Raw genomic sequence first — 25,192 nt, 5'->3', positions numbered from 1 at the left:
TGCCTTCAGATCTTAGAAGTAAGGACCTAATCCAGATCAACGATCAATATTTTGTTCACAGGTAGACAGATAAAATTTTCTTTCATAAGAATAAAAATGAAAAAGAAGGAAAATGGAATTTTGACAGCTGCAAACCCAGTAGGATTATCAGTGCTGCATCTTTTATTAAAACTAGTACAAATCTGAAGTTTAAAATCATGCTTTGTTATAACCTTATCTCAGCTTCACTGAGTTTTGTTGGAGAGCAGAAGCATGCAGACTGTAAAAGCACCATAGCTCATTACTCTAAAATAAAAACTTTCTTCACCAGGTATGGAATAGCAGCCAATTTAAGAACTGTTCCAAGATAATGACTACAAAAGAAAAAAAAAAGAAAAAAAAAAGGAAAAAGTTTGCTATTTCTGTAGGGTTTTCCAAAACATTAATCCATATGGTTGTCAATGTCAACTCCTGCAAATTGGACTTTAAGTCTAGTAACACCAAATGCAGCCCTCCCTTGATCCAGAAGCAATGCAAGTGTGAGCATCTCAGTGTCCTCTTTCATAAGGGCACAAGCCTTTGTGATCACAGACAAAAGGTTATGAAAACCAGAGGAGGAAGAGAGAACATAAGAGTCACAGGTTTTGAATCCTGCAGCATAGAAATTCACTAAAATCCTCAAACCAGGATTTTGCTTTTAGGAGACTCTGCATCTTCCAAGGTCTCCGGAGCTGTCAGCGGTGTCACCTGCTTTTGAAATTAAAGCATACATGTCTATCTGTCCAGATGGCCAAGGCATCTGCAAACGAAACGAAAAAAATAATCAGCCATCCTGTTCTTCGGTGTCCAGAGATGAAGGGTTGGTTTGCTTTCCCCCCCTCAATCTTGCACCATCTGCTGAGCCTGCTGGCAATTGCCGAGTGTAGCTAACAGTTTAAGGGACAAGACTTTTGCACCCAGATATCAGCACAAGGCCTCAAAAATTACCGAAAACGTGCTTTGTGGTGGAGCCTGTTCCCAAAGGCCCTGCCTGATTGCTACAGCCAAAGAAAGGAGAACGCAGGGCAGCGCGGGGGTCTGGAGCCCGCGATGACCGACACACTACCGCTTTTTGGAAGGGAGGAAAGCGACTGGCGGCGCTCCACCAGCACTATGACAGGTGAGCACAGCACACCGCAGATGCTTGGAAACACACTCTGAATTTTCAGCAAAGCCAATAGATGCAGAGCCCTGAGGGACTGTAGAAGACGGGCCCATGTTAAAAGATGCGAAGAGCCCTCGACGCCCAGGATCCCGGCCAAGTTCAATGGATAGTGCTGAGCAGATGGCTTTTCCTAAAGAGATTGCCACAAACAAGGGCCAGAGTCCTTCCCCAGCTGTGGACCCTCAAAGTGCTGAATGACAGAGTATTACTGTTACTAGCTCATAAGGATGAAGTAGCATCTTAAAATAACTCCCAAGACAATCACTAGGTCCGAGCGAGTCTTTCTAAAATACGCTGTCTTGGGAGGAAGGTCACAAGTACCCAAAGAAAACTGCTTGGAGCAAGAGAGGACTGAAGCTGTTTACAACAGAGAAACAGAGAAAGCAAGCTGTGCATGCTGGTATAAATATAAGATTTAATAATGTGAGGAATTCTCTCGTCTTATGCAGGGGTCAGAAGGGCAATGGTCTCTCGGAATTCCATGCCATATGGAACTGCAGTAATGAATGGTATTAAGACGATAAATGGGCTGACCTTTGGCTAATAACATACTGATCTTCCTACGAATGCATTCAGATCTTGGAATATAAGCTTTTAGGAGACAGAGACTTAATATTAAAATGTGTGTTGTTTCTGGGGCAAAGGGGAGACACAGAAAGTACATTCCCTAAACACACAAGAAAAGAAAGCATATGTTACAGGACAGGATAGCTGCTGAGACAAATATGCAAACATCTAGAAGAGAAATAATTAAGACTTCCCTTAATAAGATCTATCTAAAGTGTCACAGAGAAAAAACAGAGCAGTCCTATCCTTTGTGACCAAGAGGCTTCACAGTCCTTGCAGAGACAGAAACATTGCACATGCCTTTGGGGTGATACACAGAGTCAGAGAAGACATCCATGACGGAGTCCTTGGTTCAGCATTTCTTCGGAAAGAAATCCCTCCAGATGCTTGGAACAGTCCCCTCCATCAACTGTTTGTGCTTCATTTCGGGTCTCCACTGCCAGCACATACCCCAGTAGCTTTCTGCTTATGTTAGGACAGGAGCCTGCAGTTCCTCCAGTTTCTCCTTGCAGTCCTGTGGGCAAGTCTGCAGGTCAAGTTTATCTAGACATCTCTCCCCCTTGGAAGCAGCAATGGGATTTTAAATGTGTGCATACAGATCTTATGAAAAAAATTACACTGTAAAACTCTTACCTAGAAAAGAGATGCAAAGAGTGATTTCACTGGTTTGAAATATTTTTTGCCTTTTATGCACCAGAACGACAGGCCACACTAGACAGGAAGATCACTGATTCTGAGTTCAGATATAAAAATTAGTATGTTTTAATTGGATAGAAAAAGAGAGAAAAGTGCAGCTATGATGAAAAAAAAGCAAACCACAACCACTGTGTACATGGAGGAGTTGAGACCTAACTGCTCCGTGGCTAACGCAGCAAGGGCTCCCAACCCAACCACGCCGACAACACTGCATGAGAGGTTTCCCATGAAAACAGTGATATTGATAGACTAAAATTTAATAGAAGAAAGCTATTCAGTTTAGACCTGCTAGGCTTCAAGCAACTGAAGGGTACATTAAGCCCTTTGCTGTAATGTAAAATTAACTTATTTATGGAAGAATCTAAGTGCTACTTAAAGTACTGAAACTACTGTCTCTGTAGATAATATTTCAGAAGCTAGCAGAAAGCAATACTTGAGAGACTCCTTGTTTCTCCACCCTCCACCTCCCTCAGAAAAGAGGAAAAACCAAAAGGAAGCAGCAGGCCACTCATCTCGGTTTTCACAGGTTTACAAACCAGCTTGGGGAACTTTAAGCATAAGAGGAGCTTCAGAGCAACGTGGGCACGGACACAATGATTTATTGTATGTCTCGCCTGCCGAGAGGCACAGTGTACCAACAACAGTTTATAATAATGTGCAATTTTAATTCTCCCATCCTGCAAACATGGTAAATGCCAGTACAGCCTGTCCTGGCTCAGTGGAAGGATCCTTTGCTACTTGGGCATGACGCTGCTTACATCAAAACCGGTGGAAATTTTGTTATGGCTTGCAACACGACGGAGGGACTGTTCCCTCCTGAAAGGAGATGAAAGGACCTTCCACTGCAAAGGCAAAAACCTCCATAGAAACGTCTTTAAAACGTGACCACAATATTACAGCTTGAGTCTGAACGTCCATGCCAACATGGCTTGGAGGGCCTAATTCTGCAACAAGGGTTCCCAGAGCAACTGCATGGAGCAGTTGTTTCATCCCCAGGTGGGAAGATCTTTTTGGAGATCTTTAGTTGGGAGGATGCTGAAATCCGGGAGAATGATTTGATTGCTCTTGAAAGAGCAGCTTTCTACCAACTGGTTTGGAGCTTAATAGGGAGCTTCACTCATGAGCTTGAAGTTAAATGAGTGATCAGCTTCAAGGACGTGCTTAAGACTGCCTAAAACCCTTGAGGAATACTGTGACATCTCCTTTTTACCTTGTTGGAAAACTGCTTCTTACAGAACAGGCTGATTGGCGTCTCCAGTGGTAACAACACCATACTGTATGCAACAAATGTCTTTGAAATTAACCTTTTGCTCTTAAGAATCGCTCCTCTCCCCAGGAACTACTCTAAATGGTTCTGTTCTACACATTTCAGACAAACATTTTTAAGAAATGCCTCTACACTGCTGTTTTATACAGCTATCTCTGCTTGTTCCCCTAAGGAGGCTCAACCTACACGGCTTGCTTCTCCTGTGGCCTCCCCACACATTTCAGAGGCAAAATAAAAGACAGGCACGAAGCACTTTCCCATTCTCTGAAAGGAACGCAAGTCATGCTCCCCACTGCTCTCTCCCCAGCAGCTGTCTCACAGACAAAACCTCCACTTCTAAATCACACTGAAGAAAAAGAACATTTTATAGCATGGTCTAGGAAAAGCTCCCATTGAAGCCAGCAGGAATCTTTCCACCAATTTCAAGAAGCAGATCCCTACCTAATACTAATACTAATAAACAGAACATAAACTCCGTATACTACTGTAAGTGCCTTTTCTGGTTTTGATAATTTTATTTTTTTATTGTTTGAGCTAAGACTACTTTCAGAGTAAAGTGCAGCTAACTTTTCCTCTTGTACTACTCATACACATAACAGAGTAAAGTCTCTTGCTTGCCATGTACTTCACTTCTGTAGCTCACCTGCATCTTGGGCTACATCCAGCATCTCTTATTGCCCTGCGCCGGGTAGGTGGAGGGAGATCAGAGACGTGACAACATCACTTCCCAGCACACCAGCTACTGCACCTGACCTATGAGGAAAACTAATTTTGCTGCATATCAAAGAATTAGAAAATTAGAAGCAGGGCTGGATGGCGGTGTAGTTTCTGATGTAGTTTCCTGGGCCAGTGAACTTCCCCCCTGCACGAAGCCCTAATGGCATATCCAGTCCTTTGACATGAAGATATGGCCAAAATCACTGTCAAGTGAACAAAGTGGAGCCCAGTGCTCCACATTAATTATTTTAACTGCTGAAAGCGAACAGCAAACTCATCCCACTGACCAAGTCCTCCAGAGTCAAATAGTTCGTCTGACAGCAGGCCTCACGCAGGCACTCCCCAGTTAACAATTCATCCTCCGTTAAATTAGGTGGGCTCTTCCTCCTTAATCACATCGTTCTCCTGCATGCTCTGCTGCTCGCTGAGGAGTTCTGCACAGCTAACACACTGCTTCCATTAGCCAGCTCTTTATTTAAAACAGCTGGGCTAAATTTGGAAGAAAAAACTTGTGACAAAATAGTTACAACAATATTCAAAGCTACTACAGCATCAGGAGAAGCTAGACAAAAATGATGCCACCTAGGAATAATGTTTACTCATTTATGTTTGCATTTAGGCTAAACGCACAAAGATGATACATATCCTGTAGTAGTGTCAGAAAAAAACACTGTTATCACTCGAAAACACGTACCATACGCTGTTTTGGCAGTCAAGTCCAAGTGTATTAGTCCACAAAGAAATATAGTTGGATGGTTGGGGAAGAGAAGGGGTAGAATTGTGCTTTTGTTATATTTTTTTCCTTAAATTTAAGTCATTTTAGGTTTTAAACCAAAGTGGATTCTGCTAGCATTCATCCCACCACAGAAAGAGGAGGTCTACTGCCAACTCAGTATTAGACGTGTGCTTTGTTGGATAAGCAAAATTAAATTTTATTTAAGGTGCGGGACAATGAAATAACTCTTCAAATTCATTTCCTTTTAAAAATGCTCCCAGTTGGATTTCAAACACTGGGAGAACATGGGCACAGAGGATTTGAGTTATAAAAAACCAACATTTTTATTAACTGTTTTATTGAAGAGAGGGGATTTAACAAAAAGTCCCACCAGTATTCAACAGCCTATTAAAAATAACATAAGTTTTATGTCTCGACTGATTAGTATCTGTCTCATAGTGGCACATAAGAAATACCACATCTAGATTTTTTTCCCCTAAATTCCAAGTTACGCCTGTTTCTTCCGTGCAAAAGAGCACAAGCCTTTGGTTTGCAGATGGAGCTGGCATCACCAGTTACGACAGCCTGGCTGGGAAGCAGCGGCTGCGTAAGCCCTACAGCCCAATCACCTCCAGTTCGGTACCCAAAGCCCTAGGCTCAATACTTCCCTTCTCTTGAACGGCCTATCCGTGAGCCATTATTTCCCCAGGCAGGACGAACAGAGATTTTCTAATTTAAGGACAAAAGGAGGCAGAACTTCAGGAATTTATAACTGGAAGTTTGTATTCCTTTTTCCCCCAGCTCAGAAAACCTCAAATTTAAAATAATTCATTCTCCACATGCTCTTCCACACAAAGCCCTGTGTCAGCCTGCACCAAACACACCAGCAGAAATGTTACTGACCTGTATCATGTACAGCTGCGCGATTCGATATTCTTCCACGCTCATTGGAAGAGGAATACGATACTCCTTTATAAGCATTTTGAATACAAAATCTTTTGTCCTCTTAGAAACACAATCCAGAAGCTTTTAGTAAAGGCTCCTTAAATAATGGCAAGCAAACGCATTGAGGATCCCTGAAACAGAGCGAGAGAGAGCAGCAGTTATTTTCCATTCTTATTGGAGAACATCCTACCAAGAAAAAAATAAATAAATGAGCTCAAACGTTAATTTTTGTAATAGCAATAAGCTTAATAGCAGAGACAAGAATCCCTGGAGTGTTACCAGACCCTTAATATCAAAGTGAACAGAATCTTTTAGAGGAATTTTGATTTGCTTCATGGGACACCATTAAAGCTATTACCCTCCTGACCTTTGCCACCGTATCAATCAGACTTTCATATGCAATAGCATCTCCATGGTAGAGATGTGACAAAAGCTCAAAATGAATAGGCAGACCTTTTGTTGCTAGACAATAAAGTATCTCTCCAATGTCAGCAACACACCAGAGATGCATCTACTCAAACGTAGCAGGTTTTATCTTCTCGCGTTCGTTCAGCTGCAAGGAAAGGCAGTAATTGGACTCCTTCAACCCTCAGAAACTCCATGGCAAAGAATGTCATTTGGATTCTAACAATGAGGACACCCAAAATGTATTTTTCTTCCCTCTTTTATTTGGAATTACTGTCTTGGTAGGATCCATTCTTTTCCACCTCCAAATAGTCTACAGGCAAAATCCTCCCATCATCGATGGCAACATCAAGACTCATTTTTACACTCTTGCTGCGTAAGAATACAGCCAAAGATCAAAGTGCAAGCAAAATATCCCATCATACCCAGCCCTGAGGCAATTTAATAAAATTATTGCTTAAGAATATAGGGAATATAGCATTTACTACACTAAGGGTTAAAGCAGTTTCAAAACAAATGTCCTTAAGATTCCCCAAAGGCTGTAGATAAAGGCAGTGAAATAATCTAAGGAAGGGGAAAAAACAACACTAGGGAGGAAGAGAGGGCACAAGGGGTGAAGTTGCCTGCTATCAGCACTTTGATGGCTGCTTTCCTAGCACGGAAAGCACTCGCCTGGTTCCTTCTCATCACCAAAACTCCCCTTTCTGCTGTGCCTGCTTACTGGGAGTCCCCAGAAACAGCTGCTGGAGGGAACGTGGCCCCAAACCCCATACCTGGGGAAAAAATCCCCTAATCAAACCACCGACTTATCTAGCGGATTAAACTGCAGCCTGGGAACCAGGAAACTCCCCCCCCCGCTATCACGGCTATCCATACATCTCGCTGTTTGCACAGCACTTCACTGACCTTTTACGAGGTTCAGAGAGGTTAAAACACATGCCCGTGGTCACAGAGCAACCAGGGACGAAACGCTGCGGTGTAACCCAGGTCTGTGACTCCTGATCTGCTCCAACCTCTCCGCCACACCCGGCCCAGCACCGAGCTCATGCAGGGGCACAGACCACCACCACCACCACGGGCCAGCCACAGGCTTTGCACAACCTGGGGCTGCTCGCTGCCATTCGATTGCTGCGTTTCTGGTTTGGCCGTAAAGCCCATCCGTCCTGGACCGACTCTTCTGGAACGAGCTATCCGTCTGGTGCCGCACCAGCTGAACAATTTATTTTCAAATTCAATTCCGTTTCATTTTATTGCTGTCAGAGTAATCTGTGTGTATGTATGCGTGGAGGGGGGGAAATAATAAATAATAATAATTTATCTTTGCCATGCAAACTCCGTGGAAAACAGTTCTGGGAGGGCTGCGCTCCCCAACGCTGCCGTGCTTACACGCAGGCGTCTGCATGTCCGCACGCACGTGCAGGATTTCCTCCATCAAGCTAATCCTCCAGAACAGGTGGGGATAATCTCATTAGCTGGGTTTTAATTAGTGTCATGGCAAAGAACAACAATAACCTCCGTAAGATGGATCTTAAACACCATCCCAGATCTGCACTGGTGAGATGCCAGGATCCCAACTCTTGGAGCTAATGGCAGTGGGAGACTCAGCAACGTGGCTGGAGCAGTTCTTTATACTTTAGAGATCTTTGAAAATCTGATTTAAAAGCTTCTCCCCCCCAAAAAATGCTCTGAAAGTGATTCTCCTCTCACCAAAAGAACGTCAGTCACGTCTGCTTGTGCTGCTTGCTAAAACCAGGATATTTCCTATCGATTGGAAGAGATGAATAAAACAAAAATAGAACCTTAAAAGCAATGAAATGGCAGGAAACCGGTACCAAGAAGGAAAAAATGTGTTTATAATGAAGTGCCAGGCAGGCAATAATTCAGATGGCCAAGACACGGGAGAGACTGCTTTATTACAAGCACAAAACCCAACCGTTTTGGCCCCAAGCAGCTCAGCAGCAGCCTCCGACAGCCACCGACTTGCTCGAGTGCACCAGGCTCGAGGAGCATGGCTGGTCCCAGCCACAGGTCCTGGTCCAGCTGCCTTCAGCTTTCCACTTTCCTGTGGTCAGTAGGGTTTGCTTCAGCCTGCAGGTCCCCAAGGGGCAGCGGGACCCGCTGCGGAAAGGCAGCGCTCCCAGGGACTGCTCCGGCAGCTGCCCTTTGCAGCCGGACCCGAAGGCTGGACAGAAAGCGGCCCTGGAAATACCCTGGGCAATAGCAAGAGGCAGCTTTCAACCCCACACTGACTGTGAGGGAGGTGCAAAGAGCATGCAGGACAAACCTGCACTTTTAGGCAACTCACAGTGGCCTCCTTCCAAAGTCTTGGGGCTTTACGGAGAATCAGAGCTCACCAAGACCGCTTACTGTACTGCCCAAACAAATCAGAGAGCACGGCAAACACTGCAGAGAGAAGAGAGAGCCCTTCTGGGAGACGGGGAGCCACGACACAGCTTTGGAAAACACGTCTCACAACGTGGTTTGTGTCCCTGGCACTCACCCCCATCCAGCCGCGTTTCGATGGCAGGCTGGGTTTCGGCTGCCCGGCCTCCGAGCACCAAGCTGCACCTTCCACGGGCAGCACATTCGTGCAGGCCGTTATTCAATTTGTACACAGAGCTGTAGTAACTGTGCGAGCCAGGCGCATAATTTTATACCTCAATTATTTTAGAATCAGGCTCTCAAAGCATCATAATTATGCCACAGAGTCAATATCCTGCCGCGATGAGTCAGGTCCACCTTTGAGCTATTGTTTCAGGCTGGATGAAGGCTAAGGCACCGTGTGCTGCATTTCCTTCTCATTTTCACATTTTCCCTCGCAACAATGGCAAGCTTCTTAAGGAGGTGCCCTTTCTTTAAATGGGGGAACCATCAGGATCTGCAGAAGCTGAGCAGATCGAGAGAGCCAGCGAAATCCTCAGCTTAGCCCCCGAACCTGGTGTCTGGGCAGTCACTTCGGGAGCATCAGGGCCAGCCTCCCCGTTGCTAAACGAGGTAGCAAAGGGCTGATGACAACCGACAGCTTGCAATTAAGGACTAAGAGCTAGTGTGTGAAGGGTATTTAAACTGGGCTATTTAAGTCCAGGAGGCCAAACCATGGCCAGGCTTGACAGGCTGGCCCTGAAGGGCATGGAAATTGAGCGTTAGAACAAAAATCCTGGCTCCTCTGCACGTCAGCTGGGCCCGGCGCAGGAAAACCGCTCACACCAGTACATTGAGGCTATAAAAGGCCCGTTCCTGCTCCGTTCCCAGCTGACTCTCCGAGCTGTCACCTCAACAACTGATTTTTGACCAGCTCTCCTTTTCTGTGCCCCGGTTGCTGGGCACAGGCTTTTTTAGGACTGGAAGGAGCTAAAGCACTCCAGCCACAACACACCTCATGCCAGGGCCGGCAGTTTCTGTGTTCAAGAGGGAAGAAATAAAGTCCTGGAAGCAGAGAGCAGCTGTAATGAGCTTTTCCTAGCCTCACACAGGAGGCTCGTTTTACACTATCATAAAGTTTAAGGACTCACGCTAGGGAAGAAAAACCCATCACGGAGGGTCACACAGCAGCCAGCGGCAGAGGCAGGTCCCAGCCCTGGGACTGTGGTCTCAGGCTCTGATAAACCATTGCCTGCTCAGGGCTGTGCTGCCTTTTGAAGCTGGGAAAGCCTCTCACTCATCAGCTCAGCTACTGTACAATTTTCCTTGGAATATTTTCACTGAGAAATGAGAGATATTAAAAAAACAAAAACCTGTAAGAAACAGTTAAAGGTAAAAGGACAAGCAAAGATATTACCTGGAGTCCTCACCTACCTTCCTAAAGACTTTCTTTGGGTTTTCTACATCTCCTTAACCCCCCAAACAAATGCCTCCTTGAAGAAAGTGATATTTAAGAGATGTTAGCGTTGGTCCCAAGTGTATCAAACACTTGCACCTTTGGGAAGCAACACCAGGCTTAGCAGCCTGGCCACCACCACCCCGCTGCAAAGTTCCCTGAAGGAGAATACGGTGCCCTCGCAAGACGGGAAGTGCTGCATACATATTGCACTCTGATTTATTTATGCCATTAGAAGAAGCTGCAGAAACGTAAAAGATCCCTAGGACTTAAGTCAGCATTTTTTAAAGGCAGCCTCAACACTCACACCTTGATTAATGCAGCAGCCTCCCTGCTGGCCCAAAAGCAGCCTTGCTCAGCCCTACCCATGCAGAATATCACTGCTGCAAAGACCCTTAGTTATCATTTTGACCGTATCACCCCTCTTATTGGCACCTCTTTGCCAGCAGTATCTCCTTTACCACATCAAACCTCTACTCACTCTCACCTTCAACCCCTTCAGTCCATCCCTCTCTCATTCAGCACTTAGTGGTCGACCCCGGTTTCCAAGGAAGGCTGCCAGCCTTCATTTCCCTGAACAAAAAATCCCAGAGAAGCTCCGTTTGTCCGTGCTCTCCCTGGCTCTCAGAAGAAGCTCCCCGTTAGCATCTGGGAGGCATCACTGCCGAACCCTGCTCAGCACCCTGGCTGGCCAGCGCCTACCTGACCCGCGGCAAGGGCTGCGGTGCTGCAGGGCACAACCCACCACGCCAACCAGCCTGGCCTCATGACTGCCAGCCCCATCCAGCTGCTGTCTGACGGCGAGGGTCTCCTCGTCTGGGAAGGCGTGATGCTCACTGCAGGATCGGCTGGAGCACGACTGTCTCCTCCGATCACAGGAATGGCCATCGCTACGTAAAGGTCAAGGGGAAAGCACAGTTTATGAGGGCTTTCCAGGCAGATGAATACTGAGTGCTTGTGCTTTATAATCCCCTCCTCTCTACCCTGCTGAAGTGACCACCCTGCACAGGCTGGCTGAAAGGTTAAAAAAATAAATAAAATCTATTTTGTGGCTATTTGTGGCTACCATTATTCGCAATAACACTCAACACTGCACGCAAAACTCTCCCTCACACACACACACGCGTGTGCAATATATAAACTGAAGAGACAGAACGAGAGGCTTTTTTTAAATCAGCAGTTTTCAGTTTTAGTAGTCCGGTCATGTCTGCTGACTGGCAGCTACGCAGATTTAAAAATTCATCAGACCTTGAAAAAAAAATAAATTAAATGTTAAAGTTCCTTAAAAGTTCATGGCTCATGCTATTACTGATTGAAGGATACCGTGTCGGTAAGTAATGTTCTTTGTAATCATTCATCTTAATCATCCATCTCATCTGTCACATCTTTTTTAAATAAAGTTTTTTATGCAGATGCTTACGCACCCGAGTTTCAAGACTGAGTTTAGGTCACGCCCAGAAGTGAAGGAGAAGCTAGTGAACATTTACTTGCCCACATCACAACAGCATCACCCAGCCCTGGGAGCCCAGGGCTCCTGTCCTGCCCCCACCGTGTCCGGCCATAGCCTGCAATGCAGTCAGTAAAAAAAAAAAAAGGGAAGGGGGGGTAAATAAAATAAAAAAGGAGGAGGAGGAAAATGCAGGCATGCCTTGAGAACAATTTTCCTCAGGTTTAAGCTTCAGGACAAGCTCGCCAGGGTATTTCAAATGCAGGTAGCAGTGCAAAGGGCTGAGGACAAAATGCTGCTCGAAAAGGAAGGCACAGAGAGTGAACACAACTCGCATTTACAGTACTTAATCTTTTTTCCATTATTAGATACAATTTGACGTCACTTATAGAATTTAAGAGCTCACTGTAAAGCAGACGTTTATTACAACAGAAGGATGGAATCGGTCCAAATGCAATATAGCTACACTGGAGCTATTAAATCTTGTTATAGTTCACTGGGCAGCCAAATACTAGCTTGAAGCAATGAGAGGGAAAAAGAAAAAAAAAATCATCACACCACACCAAAGCACCTACACACCCTTTTCTCTCCTTAAATATTCAATGATATTGTACTGTCTCTTCGTATTTTCCATTCCTGTTACTTCTTTAACATTTGGGGAGAAGCACAAACCTGACTCCCTCCCTTCGGCCTTACAAGCGATGCTGCAGTGGTGCTCAGCAGCCAGCCCTCTACTCACATGCTGACTTTAAGGGGACCAGGTAAAGTCCATCAGCAGAACTTTGGCTGGAAAATTAATGTTTCAAGTCATGCCATGCCTGGAGGTTATACAATAATGAACTAATAAAGAAGCCATTAAAAGGACTAATATGCACAGTGAAGTCACTGATGAGTTCGGAGGGAAAGACAAACCAGTCTCTAATCCTTTTGCTGATGCTGAGGGATAAAACTGAATATTAAAAAGAATGCAATAGAAATTAAAGGTTAAAAGTTTCCAAGTAGTCTCTGTGCTCTGCACAAGCAGGGCAGCTGCAAACCCCTGAGTTCGGTGGCCTTGCGCAGAGCCAGGCTCCTCCATTTGGCTGAGCTGCAGAACCCGGGCAGACCCTGCTTTTCCCCGGCTGCTCCGAGCCCAAGTCCCCCACTGTCACCTGCTGAAAATAGGCAGAGATTACACACACGCATGTAAATAGAGATGTGTCATATAGATTTTATGTATGTCGGTATATATAGACACGTACATGTACACACACACAGAAGCAAAAATAAAAGCACTGACGATGTGATAACTGCAGTGTGTTGGCTGAAAACAGACTGCAAATTGCTGGGGTGGGATAAAATACTGTAAAGAAAATCTATGCAACGCTACAGGCATACAGTGATGGACAGTATTTTGCTTTTATCTGGGACACGTCCATTAGCTGAAGGCCACTGCCATGCAGAAGTCTGGGCACTCAATGGACAGTGGTGGCAGGGAGATGGGATGCTGGCCAAGTTAAATAAATAAATTAAAAAATTAAACACCAAACATGTCTAATTTCTAAGATAGCCCTGGGAGACTATTGCATTTACACCTCACACTTTTGGTTGCTACAATCCCTCGTCCTGAAGGAATTGAGGAGAGTGAACAGAGAGAGCACTTGGTGCAGTCTCCACTAGTTTTTCAAGACCTTGCCTGGATTAAAGAAGTGAAAGAAAAGCCAAGAACAAGCCCAAACATAACCATGCTCTTCACGATCCATGGAACAACCCTTACACCTAGCTCACGGAAGTGCTGGCAGCAGCATGACACAAAAATTTAACCAGGAGAAAGACAAAGAATGAACCAGAGTCAAGGGACGACCTCACCTATCTAACTCAAGCCATCATCCACCTTTCTCTCCATTAGCTGCTGCATTAGAAATTGCATTAACACTACAACATACCCTCTTTTTTTCTTTTTTTTTCTTTTTTTTTTTTTATAATTACATTATTATAATGACAAGAGCAGGAAGTCACAAGAGCTCCTACTCTGTCATCTTAGCAGTCACCACGCATGCAAGTAATTTCAAGGGTAAGAAGTTCTGGGAGCAGCCAGGCTGAGGTGCAAGAGCTCTGCAAACCTCTGCTGTGCAGCCCCCCAGAAGGTGCTCAGGATGAGCACAAACCTACCGTGCTCAGACCTGCTTTGAAAACAAGTGGTCTTACAGCTAGAGCTGCTCAGGAACCAGGTCTATTTCTCTAAAAAAAAAAGAAAAAATTGTGAATGAAGAAATATACTTCAAGCTGCAAAACCAAGGAGTCTCAGTCTGCAGACTATTTACAGATGTAAAAGGCTTTTGCTGCCTAACCTAAGTTATTCTCACTACAGTTCATGCCTCTCCTTTCGTGCCAGTCTCAGGAGAGGTTAACTATTCTTCTGCAAATCCCATTTTCATATTGAAAAATATATGCCTCTCTCCCTCGTCTTTCTTCTGAATTACAAACTTTCAGTCTCTCCTCGAGGGTCACATTTTCCAGCCCTCTTCTGATCCTTCTGCTTCTTTACCCCTCCTCCCACTGATCCACCACCACGGCAGACCTGAAGAAAAAGGATAACGTTTCTTTCATACATCTTTCATATGACTTTTGCTCATATATATTCCTGCATGACATTTGCCAATGGCATAAAGCAGCTGATGGCCACTCAGTCCAAAACCCATTGCAGCCTCATCTCATCTCCCGCAGAAAGGCAACCACATTCCCCATTATACGGTTTATTCATGGGTCTTTGCAATCATTTTACCAAATTATAGCCCATTTCAGACGATTGCTCAAGGTTAGTTTGAATTTTTATCCTGTCCTCCGAATACCTGCAGACCCACTAAAGCTGACTTTGAGACACTAGATGTCTGTTTCCAGTTTCGGGATTTGAGTCAGCACTGAACAGACCCCAGACCGCTTCCTTTGTAGCTCCCTATCACACTGAAAGGGGACATCAACCACAACTCCAGTTTTTCAGTAGTTACAGTCTAGATAGAAATAACATTTTATTACCTCACTTATGCAAATATCACGTGGAAAAGGGAATGAACATTCACAGCTGGTTTTAAAAGACTATTTCGTAGAGGGAACACTGTATGATTGCAAAGTCAGTGTTATAGCGCCGTAATATTTCATGCTGGTTTCATTAGGCTGAGATTTGCCTTGCCTAAAGGGAAGATAGGGAAAGAGAAAATAAGTCCTACTCTATCAGAGGAAACTTGGAATGACACCTAGATCCTTGCACAAGAAGGCAGACAAACACAGCAGTGAAGCTTGATGAACAACGCTGCAATTGAGATGGAAAGTAAGAGGCCATTTTGCACAAGAGGGGTAAATGTTTAATATCTCTATTGCTTCTTTCATCCATAACATCAATAGATTAACACTGTTTCTGTGGCTGTGTAATTTCTTTGGAGTTTTGATCTTGGAAATAATTACACTAAATATTTCATAAGTGCCTTTGAAAGTTTTTTGGTTAATAAAGAAAAAAGAATTGCTAGCTGCTCTCAGATTGCAGCGGGATAATGAAGGTGCACGGATAATCAATAACCATTTTCAGTTCATTATTCAGCACATTTTGGGCTGGTGCTATTTCTTTCCCTCTACCATTCCGCATCCCACATGCGGAGTGACAGAGCATTTTTAAACCATCAGGTCTTACCGCTTTTGAAAAGCATTCTTAATGCTAACCACAACGTGGAACCCCCAGCCTCTAATAACGCCTACAAAATTTATAGCTTTCCAGGGTGCTTTCAGCTGAGCAGATTGCAAGCTGGGGCAGAGGAGGCCAAACTGAACTACTTGACGGATTGTCGGAGTTTCTTCTTTGGTGTAGATAACAAATCGCTGCATTCCTTCAGCAACTCCCAAGTGCATACCAGCTCAGACTGGATCTTGCATTAAGTTCCCTTTCAATTTGGGTAATTTCTGTTGCTTGTCCCTCAACTTTTTAATAAGATGAAAGAAAGGCAAAGTTTCTGTTCTGTTAAGTCACTTCACTAGTCCCTACATATAGCAAAAATACTCACTCATATTTTACTTGTATTACCGCTTGGCTGCTCGGGGCCATCATGGGGCCGGGCCCTTTTCCTTGGCCCCTGATCCAGCCACTGCATTGGGACTACACTTGCACCTCCATAAAACTTAGGGCTTTGAAGGTGTTCCCTGGACTTGTGGGATATATCTGCCAGGAAGAGAAATGCCATTGCCTTGCTGTTGGAAGGGACTGAGCAGAGTCACAGCTCCAGCCCTGCCAGCAGGTCTGACTGAGGAGAGCGCAATTTCTGCGTGCCGCTGAGTGAGACACAACTCAGTCATGCGAGGAGTAAATCAGGAGCCTTCTGGCAGGAGGAGAAAGTCCTGCCAGGAAGAGGCTGACCTGCCTTCCCATCGGAGAGCACGCATTTGCTAAGCTGAGGCAGTATTAAAGCCCTAAAAGAGGGCAGCTTTTCCCAAGGATTACACACTACTGGGCACTACAGCTATTAAAATCCAAGCCTGGCCTAAGCAGCCTTGATTACTAACCCCAACGCGAAGAGTTATTTTCCATCAGGCATCCAGGGGCGATCTCCAGGCAAGATGCCCCACAGAGCTCGCATAACGGCAAAGGACAACTCCTGGTGCTGGCTCTGCCCTGAACAGCCCGGTGACTGACTGACTGCTGGAGCGCTGCTGGCTGCCAACATTTCCCTGCGCTGCCGCCCCGTCACCCCCGAGCAACAAGGCCCACAGCACCCGTGGTCGCCATCCCAGGCCCAGGGCCATCGTCCTGGACACCGCCGTGCCTCCTGCACCTCAGGAGGTGAGAGGCCACGAGGCGAGATGGAGGCCTGCAGCTCCATTTCTACTTCTCGTCAACTGAGGCGGCTCCACTGGCTTCTTCCAAACCAGAGTGCCTGCGACAGCCATCGCTATGAGAAACCCCAGTGACACTTCCAAGCGTTAACCCGTGTGCCCAGCCTCCCCTGGGAACAGCCAGCCCCGTTCCACCCCCAAAAACCACCACAGGACATGCTGTGATCGCTTAAAATATAGCCAGAGCTGGAAACTGAATCTGGGACTTGGGAAGGAGAAAGGCACACGGATGAACCCATCGGACCACATTCACTTGCTGAGAGCATAAGCAGAGGGAGATGAAGCCACGTTGCAGAAAATTCTCTCCTCAAGAAAAATCAAAACCTCTTGATTTTACAGAGTGGAGTTAAATTGGAATCTGCCCGAGACATCAGCATCCCCAGTGTAACCTTCAAAATCCCATAAGATCTTGATTTATTAGTTTAGCTAGAAACTTGAGGGAAAGAAAAAAAAAAAAACTATTTATTGGTGCCTTCTTTTTTTTTTTTAAATAACCGAGTTTTCATGGCAAAGAAATGAAAGTGGACACTTTTACAGACACAATGCAGGAGGCAAATTGAACATATTCTTTGCAGTCAGATACAGCTGGAGAGACAAGATGACAAAAAATGACAAAAAACTGCTGTACGGTATTGGAAGGGAAAATAAAAGCCAAATAACAGCTACACCTTCCATGCAAGCAAACCTTGAGGATGAAAATTAAAAAGCACCCACAAGAGATACCTGCAAAGCATTTAAAGTGCTAGTTTAAAACAAACAACAGCAAAAAACCCACACATTTGTCTTCACCTACTTGCTATGTTTTGCTTTTTTAAATCACCTCTTTTTCTCTGACCACTTTCTCAACAGCCCTGTTATTTCTCCACCGCCACAGCCATCCATCTTCTGATTCCCTCCAACACAGAGAAACCTTCACAAACCTCAGGGCAGAGGACACCTGCAGGAAAGCCGACCATAATAAAACACCCACGTGCTGAGACAGAATTGGACCAGCGGAGGCTGATTACACCGCCGAGTGACATTGTCCCTCCCAGGGGGGAAGCCAGCTGCACCTTTGTATATTTAACTTCTGCATGAGCTTTTCTGAGCACAAAGTACAGCGTGTTTCTACAGAATACTTATAAACTCTCCTCTGATTAAACTCGGGGCCGGCTATACAGCCTTGCGCTTGTTTGGATTTCTCGACATGCAATTCAATTACTATTCCTGTCATTTTGCAGACTCGTTGTGAAACAAAATCCAATAAAATAGGGAAAGAAAATGGCACTGTGGAAGGAACATGAGCACCTCCAGCCAGTCTGGACACCCATGGGCTGAACTCCCCCTGGCTGGGCGCTGCCCACAGGGTTTTCTGCTGCTGCTCTGAAGTGGAGGGAAATTGCAAGAGGGGCAAAAAGCAGGGAATTCACTACAAGCCAAAGACATTGAGCACTGCTACAGAGACAACTGGAGGTACGAAGGTAAGTTCTGGCAAGAAAAAAGAGGAAACAACACTGTTTGACTGAGTCACCCAACTGGAGTGAGTGTATGCAGCATGGAGTGGCTGCTCCAAATCCAAAAGAGCAGCACTGCCTGGCTGGTGCCCAGCTGTGCTCCTTGCAACCACTGCACAGCACTTCACAGATGCATTAAAGCTTTGCCCTGGCCTCAGGAGCTAGGGCAAGTATCATTATCCCTCATCTGTTGGGAAAATTGAGCTACAGAGAGAAGTGATCTGGCCCAGCATTCAAAAGAAAATTAGTGAGAGCCAATTCAGGAGTTTCTGGGTTCTGTAAAAACTTCCTTTTTTTTTTTTCCTTTTAAATAAAAGGGGAAGTCAGAGAGCTCAAATAAATCAAGTTTTGCTGATAACTGGCATAATTCTGCAAGACTAAAGTAAAGACTAAAGCCCACCAGCTGCAGGGAAGTGCCTGGAAGCCTCAAGAACTTTTCTTTTTAGAAAGATAAGAAGCAGATAACAAGCACAATCCATGGGCTTGACTCAGTTGCTTGAATGCGGCCTGCCACAGCCTGTGGCTTCACGGCCCTCAGGACGAGCACGGCCACAACTGCATCCCTCCCTCTCCTACAAGGGCTACGAATATCCTCAAAGTTTCTGTAAGTGACAGGGATTAAACCAGCCAGAATGAAAAGACAGTGAAATCCTCACTTCAAGCAGCATCCTCACAGAAACTTGTGCAAATAATCCTTGCTGTGGATAATGATATCAGACATAATTAAGTTTTGCTCTGAACCCAACAGGGACATTAACATCTTGGGAATCACAGAAGAAACTAACTTTTCAGTTGTCAAATCCACATGAAGAAACTCTGAAGCAATTCCTGCCTCCTGCTTTAGCCTTTTATTCTGGCCTGTTCAGCTGAAGAACTCCTCTCCATAGCCTCTCCCCACTCCCTTGAGTTTCAAAAATCCAAGGGCTGAGTTTACTCAGACTCCTCTCATGGAAACAATGCTATTTCCTAAGGAGGATTTCTGGATGTAACAAAGCGTTCAACTGCCCAAGACCACATATTGTGGTTTCAGTACAACAATACGAGCAGAAAGTCTTCCTAAGGGCAGATTTTCATGTTCCTTGAGGACTTGTGTGGAATTCCGTGTGGTTTAATTCCTCAAATTAAACATGATTTCAATTGTCTTCTCCAACCAAACATTAAACCTCACAAGTCAATCATGGTGCCCTACAACAAAGAGTCATTCTGTGCCCATGGGACAAAGGAAAGCTACTTAATGAGGACCAAAGCTAAAAATCTGTTTCCTGACCTGCAACGCCAATTCAAATAAACTCTTCTCCTCTATTCCCCATCAAATATCCAAACTGTGTCTGGAATGTCCTTTTTTTAAGTGTCCTTTATAAGAAAGCATTACAAAAACAAGTCCAGAAAAAAAGAAGTCCACGAAGGTTTATGGCACAACATTTTCCTTTTCATTACAAGTAACATGGGATGAAAACCTTGCTCCAGCCTGACAACAGCTGAGGAGGCAGAGCACACAGCAGAAAGTGTCAAATCCCATCAGTTCAGGGACAGCTCTGAAGGCCTCGACTGCCTCGTGCACAGCTCCTCTCTCCTTAAACCCCTCCTGGCCCCATCAGGGCAGGCACACTCATCAGGTTGTCTCACCTGACTGGTGCAGTTTCCAGTCTTGGTTGTACAGTTCTTGCTCCACTCTGGCCCAGTGTTTTATGCCTTGAGAATTTCTCATCCTCACTATTTCTGCTTCATGTGTCAGCTGTCAGAGAGCAGGAGCGCTGCACGGCTTTTGCGAGAGCCTCACATGCCCTTCATTAAAGGGCATTACAGCTGTATTTATATCTGACATAAATCTGCTTTGTAAACAGTGACCTGATTCAGGATCTGGACTTTCTTAGACTGCGACATCAGGAGCGCACGTGTGCTGGCCCCTAACGGGCAGCACCAGACCTGCCTGGCCCCGAGAAGAGGCACTGCCCACCTCCAGCAGCAGCCGTTTTGCTTTGCTGCAACCCTGCAGGTTACCTTCTTCCGCTGCCCATCTTCCTCGCTCGCTGCGAACGTGATGGGATCTAGGAGAGGAGCCAAGGGGCTTGAGATGTCAGCTTTGATCAGAATACGGCACAAAAAAAAAGGGGAAAGAGAAGAGAGGATGATTATTCTGAGCAATAAGAGTGACCTCCATGTTACAGGTAATGCAAGTGTCCGAGGGACAGTTAAGTTTGGGCAGTTTAGGCCAAAACACACTGCAAGTGCTGTCTCACCGTCCGACCAGAAATAAGTAGCTGAACTGAAAATCAAAGGCGTGCTCTCACTCCAGGCACCAGACTGTTTTCTCATCTCATTTCTATTTGCTGCCAATTCAAAACGCTATGACAAAAATGTCAGCTCATTAGTCTTGTTCTCAGAAGTCTTAAGGTCTTATATATGAAGTTGGTATTATCAACAGAGTCCATAAATTGCAGCTAAAGTCCATAAAGGAAGCAGTCATGACATAACCCCAATTTAATCTGAATCAAGTTGCTACAGTCAAAGAAGTGTTTTCCACAATGGTAATTAATTTTTAAAAGAATGGATGAAAGGGGTTCTCAATTAATAGAATATGGAGACAAGCTAGAGACGACTGTCCATTTTACTAATGCTGCAATTTAACAGCTATTCAGCATCTAATAACTTCTCATTAAAAGTCAACCCTCCCCTTTTTCCAGCAGATTAGCTCCCCATTTGTCAAACACAATACAGCCTCATTAGCCTAAAAGTTCAATTTCTGCTTTCCCACAGATTTGCTTTTATTTTGCTGGTATCAGTAAGCTAAAACCCTGAATGACAGCAAAGTCCAGAAACCAGTAACACAAACACTGTTTGTTTTTAACGAGTTCTGGATGGCATTTTGGATGTCACGTTCCCAGCAACTCCAACTGCAACACCACATACAAGCAGTTGGAGCAAGAGCCAGGTAGGAAACCCCTGGGTCCTCTTACACAACGCACAAGGCAAAGGAATGTCCATGAGCTGGAGCTCACCTGGAAGAGGAGACTAGGGCTGCCTTTTCCCAACGCCTGTTCCACCCAAGGAACTGCCCCGTAACACTGCACAGCCCGTCTGGAACTGGAGGGTATAGCTGAAAAGGGGACATACAGCAATTTCTGCTTTTACCACAAGTTTCAGTTGCCATTATCTTGAATTTTCGGATTCAGGATGTTCTTCACCTATATAACACAGAGGTGGATGCGTTGTTCTGCGGGGTTGTTTTAACCACCACTGATGCTCCACAGACCTCGCAGCAGGGCGGGCTGGCAGCAAGATAACTCCTAGTGGTCAGAGCTCAGGCAGGACAGCAGCCACAGCCCTGCAGTACAGCACCAGCACCCTCCACTCAGCACCTTTAGAGAAATGTATACCTAGACATACCACGAACACAGGCAGGAGACACATTAGCAGAGAAAAGCTCCTGCCAGGGCAACCCTAAAATAAATAACAACAACAAAAAGCCCCCACACCGTGACGCCAGCAGGGAGGACTGGGCTCTGTCGAGGAAGGCACCACACAAGAAGAGTACGGCCGCACAGCCGTGCGGCGGTGGCTGGGCGCATTATTGAGACCTAAGACCTCAGCGCAGAAAGAATCCGTCTGCACGGACTTCACTGCAGGATCAGAGCTCCAGGAAGTCCCTATGAAAGATAACAGAAACTGAAAGAGGTTACAACTAAGGCTAATACCACCCAAAAGCTAAAGCAAACAAAAACATTCCAGTCTATCGGCTTTATCTGCAAAAACTATTCAGCTGTGTTTAAAGCTGTAACAGCCATATGCTCGGGCTTCAATACAAGGGACACCTTTCCCCCAGCTCCTGCTGTTGTAATTCTAAGGAACGGATCCAGACATCAGCAGAAGGGGAAGTTCAGGATATATACAGCATCGGTTTCCAAGAGAATATTTCTCGTGTTACGTGAGACCAACATTTTTAGCCAACTTGGCAGAAAATAGACAAGCTGCAAAGCTATCCTAAAAATACCAGTCCTGCTAATTACAAGAAAGAAAAGCAAAGCATAAGCAACGGCAGCACTAACAATCCATACTTTTAGTGACACCCTGCTAACAATTTTTTTTTTCCTAAATCCACACCATTTCTAAAAGATCATCTCAGTTGCTCGGGTGTGCAATAGATGTTTCTAGTTTTATGTCATGCAATTGAGACAAGCCAAGCTCATCTCAGACTGACTTATGGCTTCATCTGTGTGATTTACTAGCATGTTTGTCCTCCTCCACCTCTCCTCAGCACAGGGAATATTTGTTTTCTTATTCTGGAATTCAGCTGCACTCAACGGGGACCTTCGCAACACACCCCCAGGTGCAGGCAGGGCACCAAGCCACCATGGGAGGAAGAAATGCTGGAGGGAGATCGGGGAAAAAAAAAGAGAGAGAAAAATCACCAATGTACACCAGCTCCACGATCCATCTCACCGGGCACGGTGTCTGAGAGCAACACACTGCATGCGTCAAGGATGCCGATAACTCACCCAAGCAGTTACTTGTATCCTCCCTGCCTATACAGGAAGCTTTTCCCAAACCCCAGCCTGCTGGAGGCAGGCTTAAATCTTAGCATAACGTGACAAAACTGTCTCCCACCAGGAGCAGGAACGCTATCTGAGGCACAGCACGCCAGCTGGAAGGAAAGGGGATCACAGCATCGATATCTGAACTGAAGAACTTTGGAGCTGAGGGCAGGTCTTCGGCTCGCCCAGACCGACAGCTCCAGTGGGGTCTGTGCAGCCGTGGCACCTTGCGGCCGAGAAGCTGGCCCACGTCTCTGACCTCTGTTCGAGGCAATTCCTTGCAAAAACAAAGCAAGCAGAAAAAAAAAAAGTGGCAGGAAGGAGCAGAAAAGGGTAGTTTGAAATTGCTGACCTCACGCCTCCCCAAGAAGCACGAAGTACGAGGTCCTAACCACTCCTCGCTGCTCTTCCCCTGAAGATAAGTGCTGGAGACCACAGGCCATCTGCCCTACTGATGTCTTCCACTCATTCACCACAACTTCAGTGTAATTATACAGAGAAAAGATCAGAGAAGAAAGCAGAACAACGTTAAGACGACATCAACAACCAGAACCCAGAAGCTTATTCTCTCTGTTCTCCCACTAAAGCAGGAGCTTTTGCCAACGAAGCTACCCCTCCTTCCTGAGGACAGCACCAGACAGCCTCAGCATTTTTAATAAACTGATAAAGATCAAAAACCTCCAAAAGCTTGTAAAAAGCTTAACATCTTAGCCTGGGCTGGAGGCGTGCTGGTGACAGCCCGAAGCACAAGCCAGAGCAAACTCGGGCCTGTGCTCCTGCGCTGAGGGTTGGCAGAGCTCGCAGGAGTCTACGGCTGCAAAAGAAAACTTATTTTTGTCACTGAAATCAGCAAGGGTGACTCACAATAGGCTCGGGGAGCCTCGTTGATGAGTTTTTTTTGTTATGCAGTCACTTTTCACCCTTAATTTTCAAAAATACTTTGAGTGACAATAACGACAATAGAGCATAATAGCCATAATTAGCTAGTGTGAGAGAAAACTTCCAAGTTCCAACCTAACCAGAATTACTACTTCTAAATAGGCCTCACAAATGAGTAACGCAGTCAATCCCCGTTGAGCACTGAAGCTGGAAGAGAACAATCTCAGGGGACTGTCCGTCACCTTCAGCACGGTCCCAACAGCCCTGGCAGCAGAGAGCAGGAGCAAGCACTGCTCAGACGGCCGCTCTGAGGGCGATTTACTGCTGAATAAACCACTGGAAGCATCTCCAACTTACCAGATAAATGGGTCAGACTGGACCAAAATCAAACAAATCGCTGCCTTCTCGAGCACAGGTTAATGTTTTTTTTTTTTTTTTTCTAGCAGGACTAAGAAGGTAGAAAGCACACGGGCAAGCTCTGAAAACGACTTGCCAACCGATGGCTCGACATGCACCTTTTGGGAGTCCTTCCCTCGCACATTCTACACAACCCAAACCGCTCTCTTAAAAGGACTGAAAGCACCAGCAACACTGAGAAGCCAACGCGAAACTTGCTCCATCGCCTTGTGTTGTCAGAGGGCAGAGAAAGGCAAGGAGCAAGTGTGCAAAGAGACAACTATGTGGATGTTACTTCAGCCTTTCTTTCACCTGCGCTGCTCCCTGGGCGCAGCAAAGGCCAAAACCCATCCCCATCCCCAGGGCTGTCCCCAAATCTGTGTGCTCCCCCCCAGGCAAGCGCTACCTGAGCACCAGCACAGACCCTCTCGGGTTCAGCGACAAGCATCAAAGGTTTGAGCACCCCATACAAGCAGGCTCGTAAAGGCAGCAGTCGGATTTAGGACAACCACCTCCGCTTCTCAAAGCGCCAAAGTTGGCCAGAATCTTTATTTAGGACTAAAGTCCAGTAGCTTTCCTCTGAAGAGGGGATAACATGGAAACTATTCTTGCAGAGTTTATTTTGAGCTGAAAATATTTTCCAGTTTCATGTTGACAAGCTGGGATTCTAACCGCGCTGTGTTACAGGATAACGACTGAATTTCCAAGGCCTGACATGGGGAAAAGCAGAGAAATCTCCGTTTTCCTCTTTAAGGTGTTTGTTCCTGCAAGAATTTTTAAGCTTTCAAAATAAGGTCATGCGCTCCTGCAGCACAAAAGGGCCCCAAAACCAGACCACAGCTGATGCTATCTATCATCCCAGGTAAACTGTGATGATCAGATTAGCCAAACAGTTATACACGGACCGTATCTAAAGGAGAAGGAAACAATTTTCTCAGATTCCTCCCCCTGGCAATCACCTCGGAGATTTTCCAAACAAGCGAGCAGCGTCAGCCTCCCGAACACGTCCCAGGGCTGAGCTCCTCTGGGACTCAGAAACAAATTCCTTCAGCCCTGCTGGAAGCCCGGGTCAGCCTGTCACATGTACTGAAGAAAACACTTTGCTAGAAGGACGCAGTAAAAGCATGCATTAAAACCTCTCGTTTTATCCACACCTCCTGCGATGCCTTCAAAGAGCATTCCTGCGAGTGGCTACAGAAACCCCCCGGGAGAAAACCTTCCCCTCCTCACCCAAAGCAACGTGCTTTGGTGCTGCGCGAGGGGAGGTTGCAAGGGC

At 45.7% G+C, this 25,192-nt stretch overlaps 1 protein-coding gene across 10 annotated transcripts in view; it reads right to left on the bottom strand.

Moving 5' to 3' along the window:
- Positions 1-25,192, bottom strand: part of PITPNM2 (phosphatidylinositol transfer protein membrane associated 2) — a 135,533-nt gene that overhangs the window by 62,539 nt on the left and 47,802 nt on the right. For 8 of the 10 annotated variants that reach the window (XR_007708940.1, XM_035564931.2, XM_035564930.2 and 5 more), the window contains one exon: positions 6,049-6,221. Coding sequence is in view for 9 of the 10 variants with exons in the window: in XM_035564931.2 (XP_035420824.1) it covers positions 6,049-6,126 (78 nt within the window). In the remaining variant the exon portion in view is untranslated. Of the gene's footprint in view, positions 1-6,048; positions 6,222-13,910; positions 13,980-20,110; positions 20,191-25,192 lie in introns of those variants that run through there. The other 2 variants (XM_050714142.1, XM_035564932.2) reach the window with 2 other exon arrangements.

Source organism: Cygnus atratus, chromosome 17 (genome assembly GCF_013377495.2).
Source record: "Cygnus atratus isolate AKBS03 ecotype Queensland, Australia chromosome 17, CAtr_DNAZoo_HiC_assembly, whole genome shotgun sequence".
Classification (NCBI taxonomy): domain Eukaryota; kingdom Metazoa; phylum Chordata; class Aves; order Anseriformes; family Anatidae; genus Cygnus; species Cygnus atratus.
This window is presented reverse-complemented; position numbering and strand designations above follow the sequence as displayed.